Source organism: Heteronotia binoei, chromosome 14, assembly GCF_032191835.1.
Source record: "Heteronotia binoei isolate CCM8104 ecotype False Entrance Well chromosome 14, APGP_CSIRO_Hbin_v1, whole genome shotgun sequence".
NCBI lineage: Eukaryota > Metazoa > Chordata > Lepidosauria > Squamata > Gekkonidae > Heteronotia > Heteronotia binoei.
In genome coordinates, this window is record NC_083236.1 from 70,765,320 (window position 1) to 70,787,996 (window position 22,677).

Below are 22,677 nucleotides of genomic sequence, written 5' to 3' on the forward strand. Positions count from 1 at the left end.
ACTAAGATTTACATTGCATTTAGGGTTGCCAGCCCCCACATGGAGCCTGGAGATCCCCCGCTTTCACATCAGAACATAAGAGAAGCCATGTTGGATCAGGCCAGTGGCCCCTCCAGTCCAACACTCTGGGTCACATAGGAACATAAGGGAAGCCCTGTTGGATCAGGCCAATGGCCCATCCAGTCCCACACTCTGTGTCACATAAGAACATAAGAGAAGCCCTGTTGGATCAGGCCAGTGGCCCCTCCAGTCCAACACTCTGGGTCACATAGGAACATAAGAGAAGCCCTGTTGGATCAGGCCAGTGGCCCATCCAGTCCAACACTCTGGGTCACATAGGAACATAAGAGAAGCCCTGTTGGATCAGGCCAATGGCCCATCCAGTCCCACACTCTGGGTCACATAGGAACATAAGAGAAGCCCTGTTGGATCAGGCCAGTGGCCCCTCCAGTCCAACACTCTGTGTCACATAAGAACATAAGAGAAGCCATGTTGGATCAGGCCAATGGCCCCTCCAGTCCAACACTCTGTGTCACAGAAGAACATAAGAGAAGCCATGTTGGATCAGGCCAGTGGCCCCTCCAGTCCAACACTCTGGGTCACATAGGAACATAAGAGAAGCCCTGTTGGATCAGGCCAGTGGCCCATCCAGTCCAACACTCTGTGTCACATAAGAACATAAGAGAAGCCATGTTGGATCAGGCCAATGGCCCCTCCAGTCCAACACTCTGTGTCACAGAAGAACATAAGAGAAGCCATGTTGGATCAGGCCAGTGGCCCATCCAGTCCAACACTCTGTATCACATAAGAACATAAGAGAAGCCATGTAGGATCAGGCCAGTGGCCCATCCAGTCCAACACTCTGTGTCACAGAAGAACATAAGAGAAGCCCTGTTGGATCAGGCCAGTGGCCCCTCCAGTCCAACACTCTGTGTCACAGAAGAACATAAGAGAAGCCCTGCTGGATCAGGCCAGTGGCCCCTCCAGTCCAACACTCTGTGTCACAGAAGAACATAAGAGAAGCCCTGTTGGATCAGGCCAATGGCCCCTCCAGTTCAACACTCTGGGTCACAGAAGAACATAAGAGAAGCCCTGTTGGATCAGGCCAATGGCCCCTCCAGTCCAACACTGTGGGTCACAGAAGAACATAAGAGAAGCCCTGTTGGATCAGGCCAGTGGCCCCTCCAGTCCAACACTCTGTGTCACAGAAGAACATAAGAGAAGCCCTGCTGGATCAGGCCAGTGGCCCCTCCAGTCCAACACTCTGTGTCACAGAAGAACATAAGAGAAGCCCTGTTGGATCAGGCCAATGGCCCCTCCAGTTCAACACTCTGGGTCACAGAAGAACATAAGAGAAGCCCTGTTGGATCAGGCCAATGGCCCCTTCAGTCCAACACTGTGGGTCACAGAAGAACATAAGAGAAGCCCTGTTGGATCAGGCCAATGGCCCCTCCAGTCCAACACTCTGTGTCACAGAAGAACATAAGAGAAGCCATGTTGGATCAGGCCAATGGCCCATCCAGTCCAACACTCTGTGTCACATAAGAACATAAGAGAAGCCATGTTGGATCAGGCCAATGGCCCATCCAGTCCAACACTCTGTGTCACAGAAGAACATAAGAGAAGCCATGTTGGATCAGGCCAGTGGCCCATCCAGTCCAACACTCTGTGTCACACAGTGACCAATATATGTATGTGTGTATACACACACACACACACATATATATATACTGTGGCTGATAGCCAAAAATAGCGACCTGTATTTCCATTTGGTATCTACTGTATACTGCTAGTAATATGTACAATATATGTACATTGTAATTACTAAATACATATATTTATTTAGCAAAAGCTTTAATTGTACCTTTTCCCCACTTACGTATTTTCTTTTAAATTTCATTTATTTCTTACAAAAGTTAATGATCGCCTTATAGTTGTGGGTGGGCCTGCTGTGTCTCCTGGCAACCAATATTCTGAGTGTCAAGAGGACAGGGCAGTTGTGTTTTTCGGGCATATCTGAAACCCCAAAGAGCCTTCTTGGTTTTGCGAACAGGGCTGCTGCCAAGCACAGGGGCAGCAGAGCCATTGCAGGAGTGCTCCTTCTGGAAGTCAGGCCTGATCTTGGGGTAGCCGGAGCACGGCCTTGCTGGGAAATGCAGGCACAGAACCCCAAGGAGGCCTCTGGCTGCTGCTTCTTCTTGGAATCCAGAAGACAGCAATCCCCCCCCCCCACCAGGTGTTACTGCAGGCCAGCCTTTCCTCGCCTGGGCCTGTGCCGCTGGGGGTTGGCTTTTCATATTTCTGCTGTGCCACAGATATGAACATATGAAGCTGCCTTATACTGAATCAGACCCCCCTGGGTCCATCAAAGTCAGTATTGTCTTCTCAGACTGGCAGCGGCTCTCCAGGGTCTCAAGCTGAGGTTTTTCACACCTATTTGCCTGGACCCTTTTTTTGGAGATGCCAGGGATTGAACCTGGGACCTTCTGCTTCTCAAGCAGATGCTCTACCACTGAGCCACCGTCCCTCCCCTGGCCGGGCTCTGGAGGGGCTTCAATCACACCTTAAATAATGCAGTTTCAATGCACTGTCCAATGGGATTTTACAGTGTGAACTGACATGGAAATGGATTGAAAGTTCACTATTGCGTGTGTGTGATCGAGCCCGGCGGAGGCTTCCTACAGGGGAGCCCTTGGACCCAGCATCAGCCGCCCACTGCGGGTAGCACTCCTGCAGCCAGCACCCTGCAGATTCCCATCACCTTCCCGCGGGCTTCTGCCCAGCTTTGGTGCCATGGGATCCTGTTGTCTCTGCTGCACCAGAGTAGCCCAGCCAGGGCCACCCCTTGTGACCAGCTGCCCTCTTGTGCAAAACTGCCCGGGACTTAAGAGGGCCGGTTTCATGCTCTCCTGGGGGGCTCAGGCACAGGGACCTTCCTCCCAGCCAGTCTTGCTCGTCCCCTGCTGGCTGCAGCTGAGCTGGAGTGGGCCTGCAAGTGCATCGGGGAGAGGAGTTCAGGCCAGGAAAGGAAACACAGCAGCACAGGGGGACAGACAGGTGGGGTTGTCCTTCCTTTACCTTTGTGGGTGATGCACAGCCTGAAATGCTGAGCAGCAGCAGCAGGTGTGGTGGTGCCAGTATCTTTTGGAGGAAGGCGAAACTCTCCCGCCTGCCTTGGGGGCTGCCTGCCAGCCTCCTCCCATTCCCTCCCAGGCACTTCAGATCTGCTGAGGAGGAGCTGAGGCCTCCTGGCACTGCTGCTCCACACACCCAGAGAGATCTTGGGGTTGTGGTAGAGAACTCACTGAAAATGTCAAGACAGTGTGGGATTGCAATAAAAAAGGCCAACACCATGCTGGGAATTATTAGGAAGGGAACTGAAAACAAATCAGCCAGTATCATAATGCCCCTGTATAAATCGATGGTGCGGTCTCATTTGGAGTACTGTGTGAAATTCTGGTTGCCGCACCTCAAAAAAGATAATATAGCACTGGGAAAAGTCCAGAAAAGGGCTACTGGAATGATTAAAGGGTTGGAACACTTTCCCTGTGAAGAAAGGTTAAAACGCTTGGGGCTCTTTAGCTTGGAGAAACGTTGACTGAGGGGTGACATGATAGAGGTTTATAAGATTATGCATGGGATGGAGAAGGTAGAGAAAGAAGCACTTTTCTCCCTTTCTCACAATACATTCAATGAAATTGCTGAGCAGTTGGTTAGAATGGATAAAAGGAAGTCCTTCTTCCCCCAAAGGGTGATTAACAGGTGGAATTCACTGCCACAGGAGGCGGCAGTGGCTGCAAGCATAGCCAGCTTCAAGAGGGGATTGGATCAACATCTGGAGCAGAGGTCCATCAGTGGCTCTTAGGCACAGCGTATTGATGGAACTCTGTCTGGGGCAAGCGATGCCCTGTATTCTTGGTGCTGGGGGGGGGCACAGTGGGAGGGCTTCTGGTGTCCTGGCCCCACTGGTGGACCTCCTGATGGCCCCTGGGGGTTTGGGGGCACTGCGCGTAGGGAGTGTTGTGCTGGAGGGCCCATTGGCCTGATGCAACATGGCTTCTCTTCTGCTCAGCTGGGAAGGAAGGCGAGGGCGGCTGTGAGCAGGGCCGCTGGCGGCGGACGAGGTGGCGCTGCCCGGGAAGGCTGCGGGGCTTTGCGAGGGTGCGGGGGCCGGCGGAACTGGGGGCCACTGGGGCGGGGGGGGGGCGGCGCTGCTGGGGCGGGCTCCTCCGTCCGCCAGGGGCGCTCTCGGCGGGGCCGGGGCGAGGCGGGGCGGGCGAGGCAGGCGCGGGCCGCGGTGGGGGCGCGGGCGGCGATGAAGCGGGATCGGCGGGGCCGGTTCCTGCCCGCCGCGGTGGCCGGCAGAGCGGGGCCGGAGCCGGAGCCGCAGCAGCAGCAGAGCGACGCCGCCTCCCGGGCCCGCCGCGGACGCCCAGCCGGCCGCCAGCAGGAGAGCAGCGCGCCGCCGCCGCCGCCCGAGCGACGGGCCCCGGAGGAGGTGGGAGGTGAGCCCCCGAGGACGCCTGCCAGGCTGGATCGGGGCCGGCCCTGCCGCGTGGAGCATGTGCAGAGTGCCGGCGGTGGGAGGGAGGGAGGGAGGCCGTGCACGATGCAGGCGGCGCGGCGGCGCCCCGGGCGGGCTGCAAAGGGCCGGGGTGGCCCAGGCCGCTTCCGGAGCCCGCAGACGAGGGCGCGGAGGCCTTCCCGTGCTGTGGCTTCGGCCCCAGGGGGCAGCGGAGCGGTGCCGACTTGCGCACGGCGCCCTGCGCTCTCGCAGCTTGCAGGAAGGGAGTGGCGGGGAGGGCTGCAAAAGGGGACGAGGCAGCTTCACGGAGGAGAGGAGAGGAGGCCACTGCAGGGAGCCTCTGGATCCCGGGGCCAGGAGGCGACCGTGGGAGAGGGCCTGCACTTCCGTGCCCCGTGGTCGGACCTCCGCAAGGGGAGATCTACCCAGGGGGAACCCTCCATGTTCAGAGGCAGTGAACCTCTGGATCCCTGGGCCAGGAGGCCAACTCGGGGAAGGACTCCGCTTCTGTGCTCTGCTGTTGGAATCAGTTGGCCCCAGTGGAAGACAGGATAAGAACAGAAGAGAAGCCCGCTTGGATCAGGCCAGTGGCCCATCTAGTCCAACACTCTGGGTCACACAGTGGCCAAAAGGAAAGGAGGTTCACAAGTGGGGCTAGAAGCCCTTCCACTGTGCCCCCCCTCCCCCAAGCACAAAGAATACAGAGCAGCACTGCCCAGACAGGATGCTGGACTAGATGGAGCACCGGTAGGACTCAGTTGTGCTTCTTATGTCCTTATAAAGGTCGTGGCCTCTGGGCCCTCCTGTGGAACCAGCTGACTTCTGCATGGGACAGACGGGAGGCAGAACTAGAGGGACCCTCACTGGTCTGACCCAGCAGGGCTGTCTCTTAGTGCCTGAAGCTACAGCCGCTTCCTGTCTTGTCTTCGCTGTGGCCGCAGTCTTTGTGTTGTGGGCAGAAGTCTGCCTTTTTAGCCATTTTGGGCAATAGCTGGCTGCACACCAGAGCCTGAAAGCTGCTTCTGTAGCCGAGAGCCATTCCATTTGGGGGGGTCCAGCACCCTTTCCCAACAAAAGGCTTCCTTGGGGGCCAAAATTGCAGACGGACGGTGATCAGCCCTCCTGCCTGGGGTGCTGCAGCTTGCCATACATGCCGTTTGGACACCACCTTGTTGTGGAACGGCCCCTGATGTCATGGGGCCTTCAGAAATGGCACTCAGACCGTGCGGGAGACTCGCTCCTGCTGTCTTGCGCTTTGTGTGGAGCTGTCCTGTGGATCTCCCTGCTCCACAAAGCGTGGCTGAGCAGCTCTTTTGGCGGCCCCAATCTGGCTGCTTCCCCACAGCTCCCACTAATGGGCCTGGAAAGGTGGTCGCTTATCTTTGAAGGAGCAACAGAGGCGCTCTTCCCAAGGCCCCTGAAGGAAGCCTGACTTGGTGGGGGTGAAAAGGGCCATTGAGTTGCAGCTGGGTTAAGGTGGAGTTTGGAAGGCAAGAGGCATGCAGAGGTGGATGGCTGTTGCCCGCCTCTGCTTAGCAGCTCTGGACTTCCTTGCTGGCCTTCCATCCAAGTACTCCCCAGTTTAGCTTCCAAGACTGGGCTAGTCTGGGCTATGCAGGTGAGGCTAGGCTGCCTTTAGGGGGAGGCATTTCACTGAGGGTTGGTGGAGGAAAGAGGGAGAGAGAAGACCTTCACTCGGGCTGACAAGCATTTGCACAGAGTTGGAAAAACCCCAGGATGCCATTCACCCCGGCACCCCTTAACCCAGGGGGCCAGATGTGACATAAATGAGACCTTATTGGGTTGGGCCAAGCCATGTTGGGCTGGGCCATGTGTGTATATCTGCTTAAGATTAGGTAGGAAAGATTTAAACTTTACAAAGGACACAGACAAACACAATTAAATATGTTTTTTTAAAAACACGCTTAAAAGGTTAGCACTTGTTGGTCTTAAAGGTGCCTTCTTTGTATCTCTCCCATGGGATCCAGGGAACTGGACAAAGGGAGCTCCGGCTCTTCCCTTCCTTCCCCAGGGGACTGGGGGGGAGCCTCAGCCAATAGAAGGAAGAGAGGTTTGGCTCAGTAGCTCTGCTGTGCAATTGAGAGTGCCTGGAAAAACAAAGCTCTGCTTCCCCCCTTCCTTCCCAAGGGAGGAGCCTCAGCCAATGGAGAAAATAGAGGTTATGCTCAGTAGCTCTTGTGCAATTGAGCAACCCTTGCAAGGCAAGCTGTTATGCAGAAGGAAGCAAGATACAGGGAGAAGGAAGCAGTTGACAGCCAGTTGCTCAGGGGCCTGATAGGAGACCTCCCGGGCCCTGTTTGACACCCCTGCCTTAACCTGACCCCTGAGTAGGTATTCTGCTCAAGGAAGCACTGAAATGCTGACACTGGGGACTGTGGACAGAAGAAGCCTTGTCTGGGGCCTTGTTTGTCTGGAGAGAAGGTGCTTCTTTCAATATCCAGGCTCTGCTTTAAAACAGGAGATTTGGCGGGGGGGGGGGAGGGGGAGAACAGTAGCTCTGGTTTAGGAGGGGTGCTGGGCTCCAGCACCACCCTGGAACAGCCTGTGCAGCCTCTGTGGAAGAAGTGAGCACTCTGATTGGCTGGCAGGGCAGCAGAGCCTGCTGACTGTCACAAGGGGGTGGGAGGAGAGCCAATCCTGCTGTTTACAAACCAGGAACTGCTGCTTTTATCTTCGGGATCTGGAGAGCTGCAGATCTGGTTCCCAAAGCCAGGAGCAGAGCTCGCTTTCAAGCAGACAGCCTAGTGCAGGGGTGTCCAAACTGAGGCTCAGGAGCCACATGTGGCTCTTTCATACATTTTGTGTGGCTCCTGAAGCCCCCACCACCCCATTGGCCAGCTTGGAGAAGGCATCTCTCTCTTTAAATCACTTCAGCAAGCCAAACCAGCCAGTGGCTTGGAGAAGGTATTTAAAGTTAAAGTTGCTTTCTTTCTACCTCTCCCTCCCTCCTTCCTCCTCATCTATTTGCCTTCCTTCCTTCCTTTCTGTTCTCAAACATCTGACATTTATACTGCGTGGCTCTTACGTTAAGAAAGTTTGGCCACCCCTGGTCTAGTGACGGGGGACCTGTTCCCTTCTCCCTTGCAGTCTGCAGCAAGGCCTGCCCTCAGGCTTGGAGATCCCCAGAGAAAAGGGCCAAAGTCTAGCCTGCAGGTAGCTTTCCAGGGTGGGGGAGTGACCAGATGGACGTGGGGTGCTCTTGTGCAAGCTGAGGCAGGGGTGGGGGTTCTGTTCAAGGGGAGGTCAGTGGGGGAGCACTTTCACAAAAAGTGCGACACCTACAAAATCTGCACCCAAAGCACGTTTTGCAAATTAAATGTTTCCTGAGCTTACTTCATGCTGCAGGCTGAAAAGGGGGGGAGGGGGGAGTGCTTAGCAGCACTCAGCCGCTTCCCCCCCACTCCTTCCGCTGAGACTTCATGAAGCAAAGGCCAGAAACTCCCTTTTGTTCTAGAAACAAATCATTTCAGGACATTGAGCTCTACAGCCAAGGCAAATTCCATGCTTGTGGGTTTTGAGCAGGCCAGGGCCCCCCAAGGTGCTACTTGTGGCCATTTTCCTGACGCCCAAGTGTGTATAGAAAGTAGTTGGAACCAGGTGGGGCTTTGGTTTGGCTGCAGTGGCTTCTGTAAGCTCTAGAACACGGGTGGCCAAACTTCCTTAATGTAAGAGCCACATAGAATAATTGTCAGATGTTTCAGAGCTGCAAGACACGAATGTCAGAGGGAGGGAGGGAGGGAGGGAGGGAGGGAGGGAGGAAGGAAGGAAGGAAGGAAGGAAGGAAGGAAGGAAGGAAGGAAGGAAGGAAGGAAGGAAGGAAGGAAGGAAGGAAGGAAGGAAGGAAGGAAGGGGAGAGCTGCTAGCTGGCTTGGCTTGGAGATGTGATTTAAATATGTGATTTAAAGAGAGAAATGCCTTCTCCAAGCTGGCCATTGGGGTAATGGGTGTCAGACCCAGAGTCAAGGAAAAGACAGTTGAAGTTCAAGATCTTTATTCCAGCTCCATGGGCATACACACGCGTTGTCGGAACTGACCTCTCTGTCAGTTCCCCCAGCTTATAAACCTTTGCCCTGACCGTTTTAATTCAAGCCAAAGCGCGCCAAGCCAAAGTGGGGGTTTTGTGCGGGGTTTTTGCTAAGCTCTCATCAGTTCATGGTTCGCATCTCCTCCAGCTCTTGCCCTTGGTTACTTAGCAACTAGCCAATTCCCAGATATGCCATCCTCCCTCCAGATAAGCAACAAGTTACAGTTATATCAAAGGCATAGCAAGCGCAGCATAGCATTGAAGCAAAACATAGCATTGTACAATTGAATACACCTGACAAGAGGAACAAGATGGAGTGACTCTTGACAGTGGGGGCTTTGAGAGCTACACAGTATGTGTGAAAAAGCCACATGTGGCTCCCGAGCCACAGTTTGACCACCCCTGGGTAGAATCTCCACTGTGAGGGAGAGAAGCTGCAGCAGCCACTGGCTAACCAGCTCTGCCTCCTGCAACAGCCATTGAGTGGCTGTGCACACCCACACCCACACACACTGGGTCAGAACACCAAAGGTGCTCGTGGGCTCAAAAGAGGTGGGGACTCTAGATCAGAGAGGGGACATGCGTCCAGCCTGTAGCCCCAAAGATAGCCCAGGTTGTCTGTCCAGCGAGGACTGCTTCGAATAAGCCTTGTTCTTGAGTCTTCCTGCCACCAAAAATTCTCTGGGTTGTTCCTTGTGCATAACAAGGGGTGACCTCCTAAGGCTATTCATCCATTGATCCCAGACTGATGGTTGTCCTTCACTCCCTTCCATGCAGGAATTGGCCGGGCTGTGAGCACAGGCTACTGCCGACTTTGCCATGGGAAGTTTTCCTCACGGAGCCTACGGAACGCTTTCGAGAAGGTGCCCATGACGGGCGAGAGCTCAGAGAAGCAGCGGCGCCTGGACCGAGTCTTCTTCACGGATTTCCAGCACCTGGTGGGCGTGGCTGCCTGCCCAGACCCCGCCTTGCCCCAGTTTGTCTGCAAAAAGTGCCACACCCAGTTCTACAAGTGTCGCAGCATCCTCCAAGCGTTCATCCAGAAGGTGAACATCTCACCCACTGGCCACATCGAGACCAGAGGAAAGTAGGTGGAAGGGCTTCTCTGCTCTCCTAAGGGAGTGGGGGGCGCAGGCGTCTGTCCTGCAGGGAGCAAGGGGGATTCCCCTCCCAGTTTTTCAACCAGGAGACTTGGATCTAGGGGTTCTTTCAGGCTTTTGCTTTGCCACAGCTGGCTTCCCATGGAACGCAGGGGTGGGTCCATTCCAGTGGGTGAGACTCAAGTTCCGACAACACGTGTGTATGCCCATGGAGCTGGAATAAAGATCTTGAACTTCAACTGTCTTTTGGGGTTGGGTGGGGCTTTTCCACAGCTGAAAGTAGCAGCCCCATCAATTTCCTCAGGTTGAGGCACTGCTAGATAAGAGCTTCATGCCCTCCCTTGGAGGCCTCTGATTTGTGCTTCTTTGCGTTTTATGTGCAGGAACAGCATCCACCCGTCTCCACTCACTGTTGAAGGAGCTCCCTCCATGGGTAAGTCGTTTGGCCACCTTGCGTGACATAGAACCCCTTCCTACCCATTAGCTGGTAGTTACTTGTGCTCCAATTTGTATTTTTATTTTTCAAAAACAAAGTTTAATCATATAGAGGATGGTGTGGAATTGTTTTCTGTGGCCCCAGAAGTTAGGACCAGAACCAACAGGTTGAAATTGAATAAAAAGAGTTTAATTAGAAAACATTAGGAAGAACTTCCTGACCGTTAGAGTGATTCCTCAGTGGAACAGGCTTCCTCAGGAGGTGGTGGGCTCTCCTTCCTCGGAGGTTTTTAAACAGAGGCTAGATGGCCATCTGTCAGCAATGCTGATCCTGTGAATTTAGGGGGAGGTGTTTGTGAGTTTCCTGCATTGTGCAGGGGGTTGGACTAGATGACCCTGGAGGTCCCTTCCAACTCTATGATTCTATGGGCCTACACACAACAGCTTATACTCAGAATAAAATGTTGTTAGTCTTAAAGGTGCCACTGGACTCAAGGAGACCAACAGGGCTACCCACCTGAATTAAAAAAAAATGTTTATTAGCGTTCTGTCATTGGCCCTAAATAAATAAATAGATATTGGTAACTATGGTATTTTCTGGCAATGTATTAGCAGAACTACTATCTAGAAGAGAGCTAGTTTGGTGTAGTGGTTGTGCATGGACTCTTATCTGGGAGAACCGGGTTTGATTCCCCACTCCTCCTCTTGCAGCTGCTGGAATGGCCTTGGGTCAGCCATAGCTCTGGCAGAGTTGTCCTTGAAAGGGCAGCTGCTGTGAGAGCCCTCTCAGTCCAACCCACCTCACAGGGTGTCTGTCGTGGGGGGAGAAGATATAGGCAATTGTATGGTGCTCTGAAACTGATGAGAGAAGAGTGGAGTATAAATCTATGGTCTTCAGGGCTTTTTTTGAGCAGGAACGCACAAGAATGCAGTTCCAGCTGGCTTGGCATCAGGGGGTGTGGCCTAATATGCAAATGAACTTCTGGGCTTTTTTTCTACAAAGCCCTATGCTAAACAATGGTGATATCAGGGGGTGTGGCCTAATATGAAAATGAATTCCTGCTGGGCTTTTTCTACAAAAAAGGCCCTGACTTTCTTCTTTACTCATGAAACTGCCTTATCCTGAATCAGTCCTCCAAGTCCAGTCTTGTCCACTCAGACTGGTAGCAGCTCTCCAGGGTCTTAGGCAGAAAAGTGTATTTTGCATCACCTGCTACTTGCTCCTTTTCAACTGGAGATCCTGGCGGGGCTTGAACCTGTGACTTCTTGCATGTTCTTCCCTGTGAACAGCAGACCTGATCACCTCCAGTCCTCAGTGCCTCCACAACTTGGTGATGTGGGCCCACAGCCACGCGGAGAGCTGCCAGACGGCGCCTAGCCTGCAGAGTGTGCTGTCCTCCGAGTACTGCGGGATCATCCGAGCCGTGTGGGGCTGCGGGGAGGGCCACGATTATGTCATGAGCACGGACTCGGACTGCAGCAGCCTGCTGGTGGACACCACCTTGTCTGTGAAGCGGGACCTGCCCAAGGGCATGACAGCACAGCTGGAGACCAGCAACGGGGTGGCTGCAGACAGAGCAGCCGTCACTGCTGCCGCTACAGCCCTGGAACCCCAGCAGAGTCTGGCTAGGACAGGAGCCAGCCATCTGCCCCCAAACCCAGGGACTGCATTGCCAGTATTAAGCACCGAACACACACTGCCCGAGTGCCAGGAGTTGCCTTCCTTGCAAGCTGAAACTGGAGCCGCTTTGCAGGAGAAGAGCCTGCCTCAGCCAGTCTGCCCGCTCAATGGGAGTCCTGGTAAGAGGTTTCCTTGGAAGGCCATGTCCGGCTGCAAGTGGGCGACTTGGGGGGGGGCGGATCCGGGGCCTCGGTTGCATGCCATGCCATCTGCCTTCTCTTTACCACCCCCCCCCCCGCCACACCCTCTGCTGTTCACTGTCACAGTCTTCACTTTGTATCTGGGCACCAATGCCGGATTAAACCTTGTGCAGGCCCCGAGGCAGTTGAAATCTCGGGGGGCCCCTTGGAAATTATCTCAGTTGGAGAGCCCACCCTGCTGCCCACGGCCCCGCTGCAGCCTGCAGGCTCCTTCTCCAAAGCCCCTTTGACAAAGCTGCAGGGGGGAGGCAGAGAGGGGCAAACGTGGCAGCAGCCGCACCAGGCAAAGAACGGCTCAGTTGCTGGCTGCGTGTGCAGGCTGGAAGGGCTGCAAGCAGGGGGGAAACCGGGTGGGCAGGAAGCTGGCCTGGGGCCCCTAAAGGTTGTGGGGGTCCATAGGCCAGTGCCTACTTGGCCTAATTGTTAATCCAGCCCTGCTGGGCACCCAGCAAGTCCTTCCCCAAATAAACCCACTTCTCTGCCTGAGGCAGGTGCTGCCGGGCTCATCTGTAATGCGCTATGCTCTCCGTTTCCGTAGGACAGCTGAGCGAGAAGCCGGTTCTGCCTGCAGCGTCGGATGAGCGGGTAAAAGACGAGTTCAGTGACCTTTCTGAGGGGTGAGAGAAGAGGGGGTTTGGCACATCCTCTTTGCAAACATGAAAATGACTGTCGGAGGATCTCATTCCTCACCTGTCTGCTTTGAAATGTCAATTACCTGCACTTTCAGCACTGGGGTTCCGTGGGCAAAACAACCTTTGCCAAATCAGTTGCTTTCAGCCCAGGCTAAAGATCAGTTGTAGCAGGACAGACAATTGATAGAATCAGCAGCAACCAAGAAAAGCAATAAAGAGGTGGTCAACAAAACAAGTATGGGAGGACAACATAAATTTGGCATCAAGCAAATAGGTGTGAGGAAGGAGTTTTGCAGTCAAGGTGCCATAACAGAAAAGGCTCTGTCTCTCACACCCACCCATCTTTGCTCTGGTTTGCAGCCACCTTCACTGATGTTAGGGTGAGCTAGCAGTGAGGAAGGCTTGGTTGACAGTGGTTGACCTCTTCCTGTTTTAAAGACACCTTGACAGTGGTTTTGCATTGCACCTTGTCTTGCTTTGGAAACTGTATTTCCAAGCAGTTGAGCCTGTGGCTTTAAATGCAAGAGCTGCTACCTCAAATATTTTATTTGCATCTTGTAAGAGGCTCAGCAGAGGTCACATGCAAGCGCTTCCTTCCACAGCCTACATGGAGAGAGGCAGGTTGTAGTGGTTGAGTGGGAAGGAAAGGGGACAGTCCCCTGCTTCACAGACTCCAGCACCAAGCACAGATATCGGAAACAGGCTGTAGATCAGTGTCTGACCCGTACTATTTGATGCACAGACCTTCTGGACTGAGTGCCCACTTGAGTGGGCTGGGTAGCAAATGATTCCAGAGCCCCCTTTGCAGGACTCAGCAGCATGCAGCTCCCCCAGTTGCCCTGGAAAGTAATAGGCACGCAGATGTAGCCAGGCCACTTAAGAAATTGGCCAGGAGCCTGGAAAACAGGCACTCTGCCTTAGCAGGTGCACCATCACAGAGCTAAATGCCAGCCTAAAAGAAGACGCCAGATTTGTGTGGCTGCTCTTATGGAGCAAACACCAGGAGACTTACAAGCCCCCTAAACTCCAGCCAGATCAGCTCCTGGCCAGTCTTCAGAAGTGAAATTGACTTCCCTGGCAGCAGCTGTTCCTGGCTTCTGAGCTTGGACTTTTGTTGACAGCAGGTTCAAAAACCAACAGCTGCAAGTCTAAGAAGTCCAAATTTAAACATTTTGCAAAGTGCTTAACAATTCACTGATGCATTTGGGGGATTTATCCAAGTCAGAAGCATTTTGGACTAAGGGTACACAAAGCCTTGGCAGAAACAGGCGCTGTTCCAAACAATGCCGCTTGAGAGTCTTGGGATGTTCATTTCTCTGTATACATGGAGAGCTTTGTACATACATATGAAGTTACCTTGCATTGAATCTCTCTTGGTCCCTCCCAGAAGTCTTTCCGAGATTCCCTCGTGACTTTCACTTCTGAAAACTGAAACCAGTAATGAGGAGGGCAAAAAGTCAGTTTTTAAAATAGTTGGAATGCCATTTCCTTTTCTTTGATGGCCATATTCCTAGGAATCTTTCAGCCCGATAGTAAAAGAATCCCTCCGCTGGGCTGTTCTCCATCAAAAAAATGACAACAGCATGGGATCACAGTTAGCTTGCAGAAAATACAAAGAAACAAACACTGATATGCTGGCTAACACATTTAGTAAAACTTTTATCAAGAATCTTACTAATCCTTTGTCACATGATACAGAAACACAACCTTACAGTATAACAAAGAAAAGTCCATCCAGTAAGCACCTGGATATAGGCTCCTTCATCAAAGTCCTAGACATTTCAAAGTTATCAGCCTCTTGTACAATTCAGTGTGTGTTCTGGGAGAAAACCAGTCCTTAACCTCTTCTCTAAACAGATGCAAAGGCCTTTTGAATTTGGCTGGCAAAATGCTCTCTGCGACCTCTTTTTTTTCTTCAAAATTATCACCATGGAATAAACCATGGCAAGTATAACAAGATATAGCACAAAACTGAACGGAAGTGAATAATTTTTTATGTATTGTTTATTAAATATTATTAAGAACTTACCTCTCAATGCCACTTAAGTATTTATATTTGGAGCGAGCCAGATGCAAAATCCATCTGAATTTTGCTGGCAGATTGCTCTCTACAAAAAGCTTGAAAACTAACTACTTAAAGAAAACCATTCTAGGTAACTACATACAGCTGTGTGTTGAGTAGCTCTTTCTTAAAGGTATAAAACAAGATAGTTGTGGGCTGAAACCAGGTATAATACTTCCACTTAGATGCACTTTAAATAAAATAATTTTTAGAGGCCAACTAGGCTCTAGTTCTTACATTTAATAAATAACTGCAGAACCATCCCCTTCATTTATACATGTATTTAGAATGTTTTGAAATCATACTCTTGAGGAAGACTTTGATGGAATGAACCTATATCTGGGCACTCATCGGATGGACTTTTCTTTGTAGTATTGTAAGGTTGTACTTCCGTATAATGTGTAGGGCTTTTTTGGTAGAGGCAATCCTTTGCTTATTAGGCTACATCACCCCTGATGCAGCCAATCTTCCAAGAACTTACAGTAGGCCTGTAAGAAGAGCCCTGTAAGCTCTTGGAGGATTGGCTACATCAGGGAGGTGTAGCCTAATATGCAAAGAATTCCTGCTACCAAAAAAACCCCTAGCAATGTGACAAAAGATTTGTAAGATTCTTGATAAGTTTTGCTAAATGTGTTAGCCAGCATATCACAGGGGTGTTCTCCAAGGCAGAGCCGCCTTCACTGTGGGCCTCTCCCATTTGCTTGGTTTTGTAAAGCTGACCAGGGAACAACACCCCACTGCCCATGCTCAGCCTTCCAAGGATGCTGCGACACTCCATTTGCTGTCCATGTTAATGCTTCAAGGGAGCTTCTGTCCCTCTCTTGCTTTAGTAAAGGGGGTCTCTGCTTCTTTTCTCAGAGACTCCTCAAGTGACAACGAGAACGACAAGCGAGCTCGGTCTTCGGATGATTCTTTTGAGCCTTACCCGGAAAAGAAGTAAGAGTTTTCCCTTCTTTTCTGCTTCTCAGCACATTCTCAGAAGAATGTATGTTTTCACTGCAGGAAATGTGGGGGCACATTCCCTTGCTAGAGAAGCCACAGCTTTCAGGAAGGGTGTCTGAAAAATTAGGTCGAATTGAAGTGACAAGAGATGAAGTCCTAGGAGCAGGGGACATTTTGTAAAAAATAGGTGGTGGAGCTCATCCAGGAATTGTTATGCAGCTGCACATACTATTCAATGGTCAAGGAGGTGGAACTCTCAAAAAGGTTCAGGAGCTGTGCTCCTGTGAGCTCCCACTGAATCTGAGGCCTGCCTAGGACTACAAGGCAGACTGAAAATTCACACGCCTGCAGGTCCAGATGGCATAGCCCTGCAGGTTCTTAAACTCCAGGGTGAAACTCCTTGTGGCCAGTATCTTCCAAAGCAGTGGACAGTAGCAGTTATCTCTACAGGGGAGGCCTCAGAGGGCCAATGGTCTTTTCAACCTATTAGCCAAAAGATCACTGCTAGAACTGCTTTTTCCTCCAAGCACAGTTGGGTTTATACCCTCAGCTGACAGGAAATGCAAGCACTGGTGTCCTTGTTCCCTCCCCCATTAGGATGTCCACCAATCGAAGGGCTGAGAGTAAAGAACCCAAGGCAGCAGAGGAGCCAAAAACAAGGAAGAAGCCAGGACCCAAACCAGGCTGGAAGAAGAAGATCAAATGCGAAAGGTATCGTGCTGAGAACTCCCAATGAGCCAGAGGGCCCGAGAGAATTCCGTGTTTGCTCACCACCTGCCTTTTCTTCTGCCTTCCCAGGGAGGAGCTGCCAACTATTTACAAGTGTCCTTATCAGGGCTGCACAGCCGTGTATCGAGGGGCAGACGGCATGAAGGTAGGCCCAGAACAACTTACTGTCCACCTTATTTATTATTTATTACTTTCAACTTTTATCCCATCCTCTCCACAAGTGGACTCAGGGCGGCTAACAATCAGTTCAGACATTTACAAATAGTTTTTAAAACAATAAAATACAATTTAAAGTATTATATGGTGCTGTTTAACTTCAGCATAGGCGGGATCTTACTTCCCTCTGGCAGTGCTCCTATAATAATAATAAAATTTTATTTATATCCCGCCCTCCCCGCCGAGGCAGTCTCAGGGCGGCTAACAACATATCCATACAGTAGTTCCTTAGCAGTGTTGGATGGCAGTCCTGTCCCAATTAGGTGTCAGAGGCCTGTCAAAATAATTCAGTTTTGCAGGCCCTGCAGAATTGAGAAAGATCCCACAGGGCCCTTATGGCCTCCAGGAAGGCATTCTACATTTCTGGTGCTGCCACTGAGAAGGCCCTAGCCCGTGTAGAACAGTCTGGCCTCCCTTGGTCTGGGGATAGATAGAAGGTTTTGTGTCCCTGAACGCAGTGCTCTCTGGGGAACATATGGAGAAAGGCGGTCCCGTAGATAGACAGGCCCCTGACCATATAGGGCTTTAAAGGTCAATACCAACACCTTGAAACGGACTCGGAACACAATAGACAGCCAGTGCAGCTCTTTCAGCACCGGTCGAATGTGCATTGCTGGGCACCAGCAGCCATTGGGCTGTTTCTGAGGATTACAAAACTGAGGACAATCAGGCAGAAGTGGCGGCATCTGCTTGACCGTAGAACGTATGGATTTAATTTCAAAGGGCAGCAGGGCTGGTCTGCAGTTCAGCAGCACAATTAGAGGCCGGGGGCACCTCAGAGACCAACAGCATTTTTGGTGCAAGAGCTTTCGAGAGTCAGATCTTCATGTATCGGATGAAGGGGGGGGGGGTTGATTCTTTAAAGCTCTTCCTGGTCTCGAAGTTGCTGCTGGATAGGATTTGAAATTAACCACACCAAAAGCCAGTCCTGTGAAAACATACCCGTCTCCTGGCTTCTCCAGTTTGTGAGAGTAGAAAAGCAAGGCAGGAGGGAAGCGCAAATAGTTGTGAAAGCAAGGAGGAGGGGCCTTGAGTAACCCCTGTCTTCTGTGTGGGGGGGGGGGCTTAGAAGCACATCAAGGAGCACCACGAGGAAGTCCGGGAAAGGCCGTGCCCCCACCCAGGTTGCAACAAGGTGTTCATGATCGACAGATACCTCCAGCGCCACGTGAAGCTCATCCACACAGGTATGTGATGCTTGCAACAGAAGGGCAGCAGTGTTTGCCTGAGAGACAGACCACTATTCCCGCTCAAATGGCATATCCCATGTGAAAAGGGGGGGGGGGGGGGGTCTGAGGCTAATGCCCCCCTCCCCCTGAGAATTTGGTGTAAGCTGCTCTGTCCCCCCCCACGGGACATGTGGACAGGGCTCCTGCAGCGGTCGTGGGTATCGTCTACAGCAGGGATTCTTTTCTGTAGCAGGAACTCTTTTGCATATTAGGCCACACACCCCTGATGTAGCCAATCCTCCAAGAGCTTACAGGGGCTACTGTAAGCTCCAGGAGCATTGGCTACATCAGGAGGGGTGTGGCCTAATATGCAAAGAAGTTCCTGCTACAAAAAAAGCCCTGGTCTAGAAAGATTCTATGTGCCCCCATCCTCTGCCACCACTAGAGTAATCCCTTCCTTCCGTAACCACCCTGGTGACTTTCGCACCGTTTACTTCTCTCATTGCAGAAGTCCGGAACTATATCTGCGATGAATGCGGCCAGACCTTCAAGCAGCGCAAGCACCTCTCAGTCCATCAGATGCGCCACTCTGGCGCAAAACCTCTCCAGTAAGTGCCCTCCGTTATCTGCTGGGTGTGAATGGATTGTGGCGTTTCAGTGGGGTAGACGATGTTGATGCCTTAGGATTAGGTAAAACGTTACCTGGAAACTCTTCAGGAGTAGCCTGGGGTACAAATGTGTTGGACAGATAAGGACAGGGGTGGCCAAACTTGCCTAATGTAAGAGCCACATAGAATAAACGTAAGATGTTTGAGAGCCGCAAGATAGAGGGGGAGGGGAAAGAAAGCAACTTTAAATGAATTTTCCAAGACGCCAGCTGGCTTGGCTTGAAGCAGTGATGTAGAGACAAATGCCTTCTCCAAGACAGCCAGCAGGGTGGGGGGGGCTTTGAGAGCCACACAATATGTGCGAGTCACATGTGGCTCCCGAGCTGCTGCAGTTAGGCCACCCCTGGATAAGGACCTAAGAAAGACCAGCTTGCTTCTGAAAGTGGAATTTAGGACTTCTAAATAAGAAGCAAAGTGCACCTTTCCAGCCCTTGTCTTTCTGGACGCAGGTGCGTACACAAGGAGATGTAAGTGAATGAGAGATTAAAAATAGGACAACTGAGTCCAGCTGGTCGTCCAGCTCAAGGTGACTTGTGGCTTAACAGCATCTGCCCACCTGGCACTGCAGTGTCCAGCGCTCTCCATTTGGGAATCTGGACTGCCATTGCTAACATGGGAGGGTAAAAAATCAGTGCCAGCTAGTGCGAGAGGGGAGATAGCTTTGGAAAGTCTGCCTGGGGGAAGCACCATTAACAAGGATGGCTAGGAGACAGAGGAGCTGCCATGACCCTTTTCTGAACATATATATATGAACATATGAAGCTTATATTGAATCAGACCCCCCCTCGGTCCATCTAAGTCAGTCTTGTCTACTCAGACTGGCAGTGGCTCTCCAGGGTCTCAAGCTGAGGTTTTCATGCCTACTTGCCTGGACCCTGTTCAGTTGGAGATGCCTGGGATTGAACCTGGGACCTTCTGCTTACCAAGCAGATGCTCTACCTGCTAAGCCACCATCCCTCCCCTAAAGGTTTTGGGAGATCCATTTTTCATATGAACATATGAAGTTGCCTTATACAGAATCAGACCCTCAATCCATCAAAGTCAGTATTGGACTGGCAGCGGCTCTCCAGGGTCTCAAGCTGAGGTTTTTTACGCCTACTTGCCTGGACCCCTTTTAGTTGGAGATGCTGGGGATTGAACCTGGGACCTTCTGCTTACCAAGCAGATGCTCTACCACTGACCCATCATCCCTCCCCTAATATGAATATATGAAGCTGCTGCCTTATACTCAATCAGACCCTCTGTGGTCCATCAGAGTCAGTCTTGTCCACTCAGACTGGCAGTGGCTCTCCAGGGTCTCAAGCTGAGGTTTTCATGCCTACTTGCCTGGACCCTTTTTAGTTGGAGATGCTGGGGACTGAACCTGGGACCTTCTGCTTACCAAGCAGATGCTCTACCACTGAGCCACCGTCCCTTCCCCAAATCAGTGTGGTCTATCCAGACTGGCAGCAGCTCTTCAGGATCTTAGGCAGAGGTCTTTCCCATCACCAACTACCTGGTCCTTTTTACCTGGAGGCTGGGATTGGACATGGGACTTTCTGCATGTGAAGCAGGGGCTCTACCACTGAGCCACGGCCCCTTCCTTTTCCACAGAGTAGTTTGCATCTCTCCCCACCATCTCCAGAAATGCTCACCTGGACAGTTGAGCTTTTATCAAGGAGCAAGGACCGCTCAGAATTTAGGGGATTCAGCCGCTGGACCTTGCAACACTTGAAAGCACCGTGCAGCTCCCCCCTGTTGGAAAGTAAGAGCAAGGGAGAGTGATGCAGCTACTTAGGCAAAGCCAGTTCTCTGGTAACGAAAACAGGGATCCTGCAACCTTGTTCTTTCCCCCTCCAGGTGTGAAATCTGTGGCTTCCAGTGCCGACAACGTGCATCTCTCAAATACCACATGACCAAACACAAAGCAGAGGCAGAGCTGGAGTTTGCTTGCGACCAGTGCGGGAAGCGCTTCGAAAAGGCCCACAACCTTAACGTCCACATGTCCATGGTGCATCCGCTGATCCAGACTCAGGACAAACTCAAGGCGGCCGAGCCCGAGCCGGAGGGGCTGCCGGATGCCCTGGAGGCTGCAGACAGCCAGCTGGTGAAGCTGGAGCTCCATGCGCAGCAAGAGCCCACCTGAAGGCCAGGGAGGGGGAGGCCGGATCCAGCCAGCGGGGGAGATGTCAGTGTACATTTTAATGGATTCTCTACCGTGAACTTCGAAATTGCTTCCACTTGATCATGAAAAGCTTTCCATTGCTGTGATTCTCTCTGTGCGCTTCTGTCTGATGCCACAGCAATGTTGTAGGGAGTGACACCCGCTTCTCTGAAGGGGCAGCCAGCCCTGGTTTCTCCCAGTGCAGTGGGGCAGGTAAGAGAGATGGCACACCTGTTGTAAAGGTGTGTATCCGCAGACAATAAACATTCATTTCTGGTGGCTCTAACGATGGCAAAAGCAGTTTGCTTTAAATTAACTTCCAAAGGCAATTAGAGAGACAGAAAATTTGTAACCTAATTTTTATTGTAACAAAGTCATGGTTATGCTTGTAATAAATTATTTACGCGGTACTTTGGACCGACTCAGCCCCAGGAGAAGCGGTCCTGTTTCTTGCTGCCGTTCTCGCTCTCGCTTCTGCCGTCTTGACTTTGGCCTCCCCCGTTCCTCAGAAGAGAAGCAGCTCCTCATCAGACAGACTCTCCTCTGCGGGGGGCTGCCAGCGGCTTGTGAGGGTGGCCTTCAGCTCAGGGTCGAGCTCTCCACAGAGGTCCAGTAACTAAGAGGCAAAAGAGAGGCTGGCATTTAGAGACCAGCCAAGCACTCTTTCCCTATAGCAGGGATGGCCAAACTTGCTTAACATAAGAGCCACATAGAACAAATGTCAAATATCTGAGAGCCGCAAGACATGAACGTCAGATGTTCAAGAGAAGAAAGGAAGGAAGATGGGAGGGAGGCGTGAAAAGAAAACAACTTTAAATGCATTCTCCAAGCCACCAGCTGGCTTGGCTTGGAGAAGAAGAAGATATTGGATTTATATCCCGCCCTCCACTCTGAAGAGTCTCAGAGCAGCTCACAATCTCCTTTCCCTTCCTCCCCCACAACAGACACCCTGTGAGGTGGGTGGGGCTGAGAGGGCTCTCACAGCAGCTGCCCTTTCAAGGACAACCTCTGCCAGAGCTATGGCTGACCCAAGGCCATGCTAGCAGGTGCAAGTGGAGGAGTGGGGAATCAAACCCGGTTCTCCCAGACAAGAGTCCGCACACTTAACCACTACACCAAACTGATTTAAAGAGACAAATGCCTTTTCCAAGCCAGCCCACGGGGCAGTGGGGGCTTCAAGAGCCACACAAAATTGTGTGAAAGAGTCACATGTGGCTCCCGAGCCACAGTTTGGCCAGCCCTGCTCTAGAGCAAAATCCCCAACAGCTCCCTCTTAGGCCAGGCCGAGAGGCCGCTGCTGAGTTAGCGAGGATGACCTCTGAATGAGACACAGCCAGAGCGGGTTGCTAACAGCGTGGTGCCCAAGCGGCCTGGCAGCTGCGATGACTGCGGGAAGCAGGGGTACCCAACAGATACAGGTCGGGACTCAGGCTGGCTCATAGTTAGCTGGCTACAAACTCACAAGGGTTGACAACTGGCAGAACGGAGGAAGGGTCAACTGGGAGTGGGAGGCAGACATGCAGGGGCCCATGTTCAGTCACTGGCATCCCAGGCAGAAGGGAAGGGCACCTCTGCAGGAAGCAGTGCTCTCCTGGTATGAGCCACTCCCCTCTTGAGAGACAGTCTGGTGTAGTGGTTAGGTGTGCAGACTCTTATCTGGGAGAACCGGGTTTGATTCCCCACTCCTCCACTTGCACCTGCTGGAATGGCCTTGGGTCAGCCAGAGCTCTCTTATCTGGGAGAACCGGGTTGGATTCCCCACTCCTCCACTTGCACCTGCTGGAGTGGCCTTGGGTCAGCCATAGCTCTCTTATCTGAGAGAACAGGGTTAGCTTCCCCACTCCTCCACTTGCACCTGCTGGCATGGCCTTGGTTCAGCCACAGCGCTCTTATCTGGGAGAACCAGGTTGGATTTCCCACTCCTTCACTTGCAGCTGCTGGAATGGCCTTGGTTCAGCCACAGCTCTCTTACCTGGGAGAACCGGGTTTGATTCCCCAGTCCTCCACTTGCAGCTGCTGGAATGGCCTTGGGTCAGCCAGAGCTCTCTTATCTGGGAGAACCAGGTTTGATTCCCCACTCCTCCACTTGCAGCTGCTGGAATGGCTTTGGGTCAGCCAGAGCTCTGGCAG

The 22,677-nt window shown here is 52.1% G+C and overlaps 2 protein-coding genes and 1 non-coding gene across 3 annotated transcripts in view; 1 reads left to right on the plus strand and 2 right to left on the minus strand.

Annotated features, from left to right (window-relative positions):
- Nucleotides 1-2,455: 2,455 nt before the first annotated feature.
- TRNAL-GAG (transfer RNA leucine (anticodon GAG)) lies at nt 2,456-2,522 on the minus strand. The gene has a single exon. It is a non-coding gene; the product is annotated as a tRNA-Leu (tRNA).
- A 1,768-nt stretch (nt 2,523-4,290) lies between these two features.
- ZNF276 (zinc finger protein 276) lies at nt 4,291-20,981 on the plus strand. The gene is made up of 12 exons (XM_060253867.1): nt 4,291-4,505; nt 9,348-9,658; nt 9,802-9,824; nt 10,018-10,103; nt 11,396-11,905; nt 12,525-12,603; nt 15,539-15,616; nt 16,220-16,333; nt 16,421-16,496; nt 17,637-17,754; nt 18,245-18,344; nt 20,244-20,981. Exons 1-12 carry the CDS (start codon nt 4,316-4,318, stop codon nt 20,527-20,529), a joined length of 1,971 nt encoding a protein of 656 aa, XP_060109850.1. The 5' UTR covers nt 4,291-4,315; the 3' UTR covers nt 20,530-20,981.
- The window catches only part of FANCA (FA complementation group A), a 63,897-nt gene continuing 62,112 nt past the window's right edge, over nt 20,893-22,677 (minus strand). Inside the window, exon 46 of the mRNA XM_060253868.1 lies at nt 20,893-21,163. Coding sequence (XP_060109851.1) covers nt 21,053-21,163 — 111 coding nt within the window. The 3' untranslated portion in view covers nt 20,893-21,052. The remainder of the gene's footprint in view (nt 21,164-22,677) is intronic.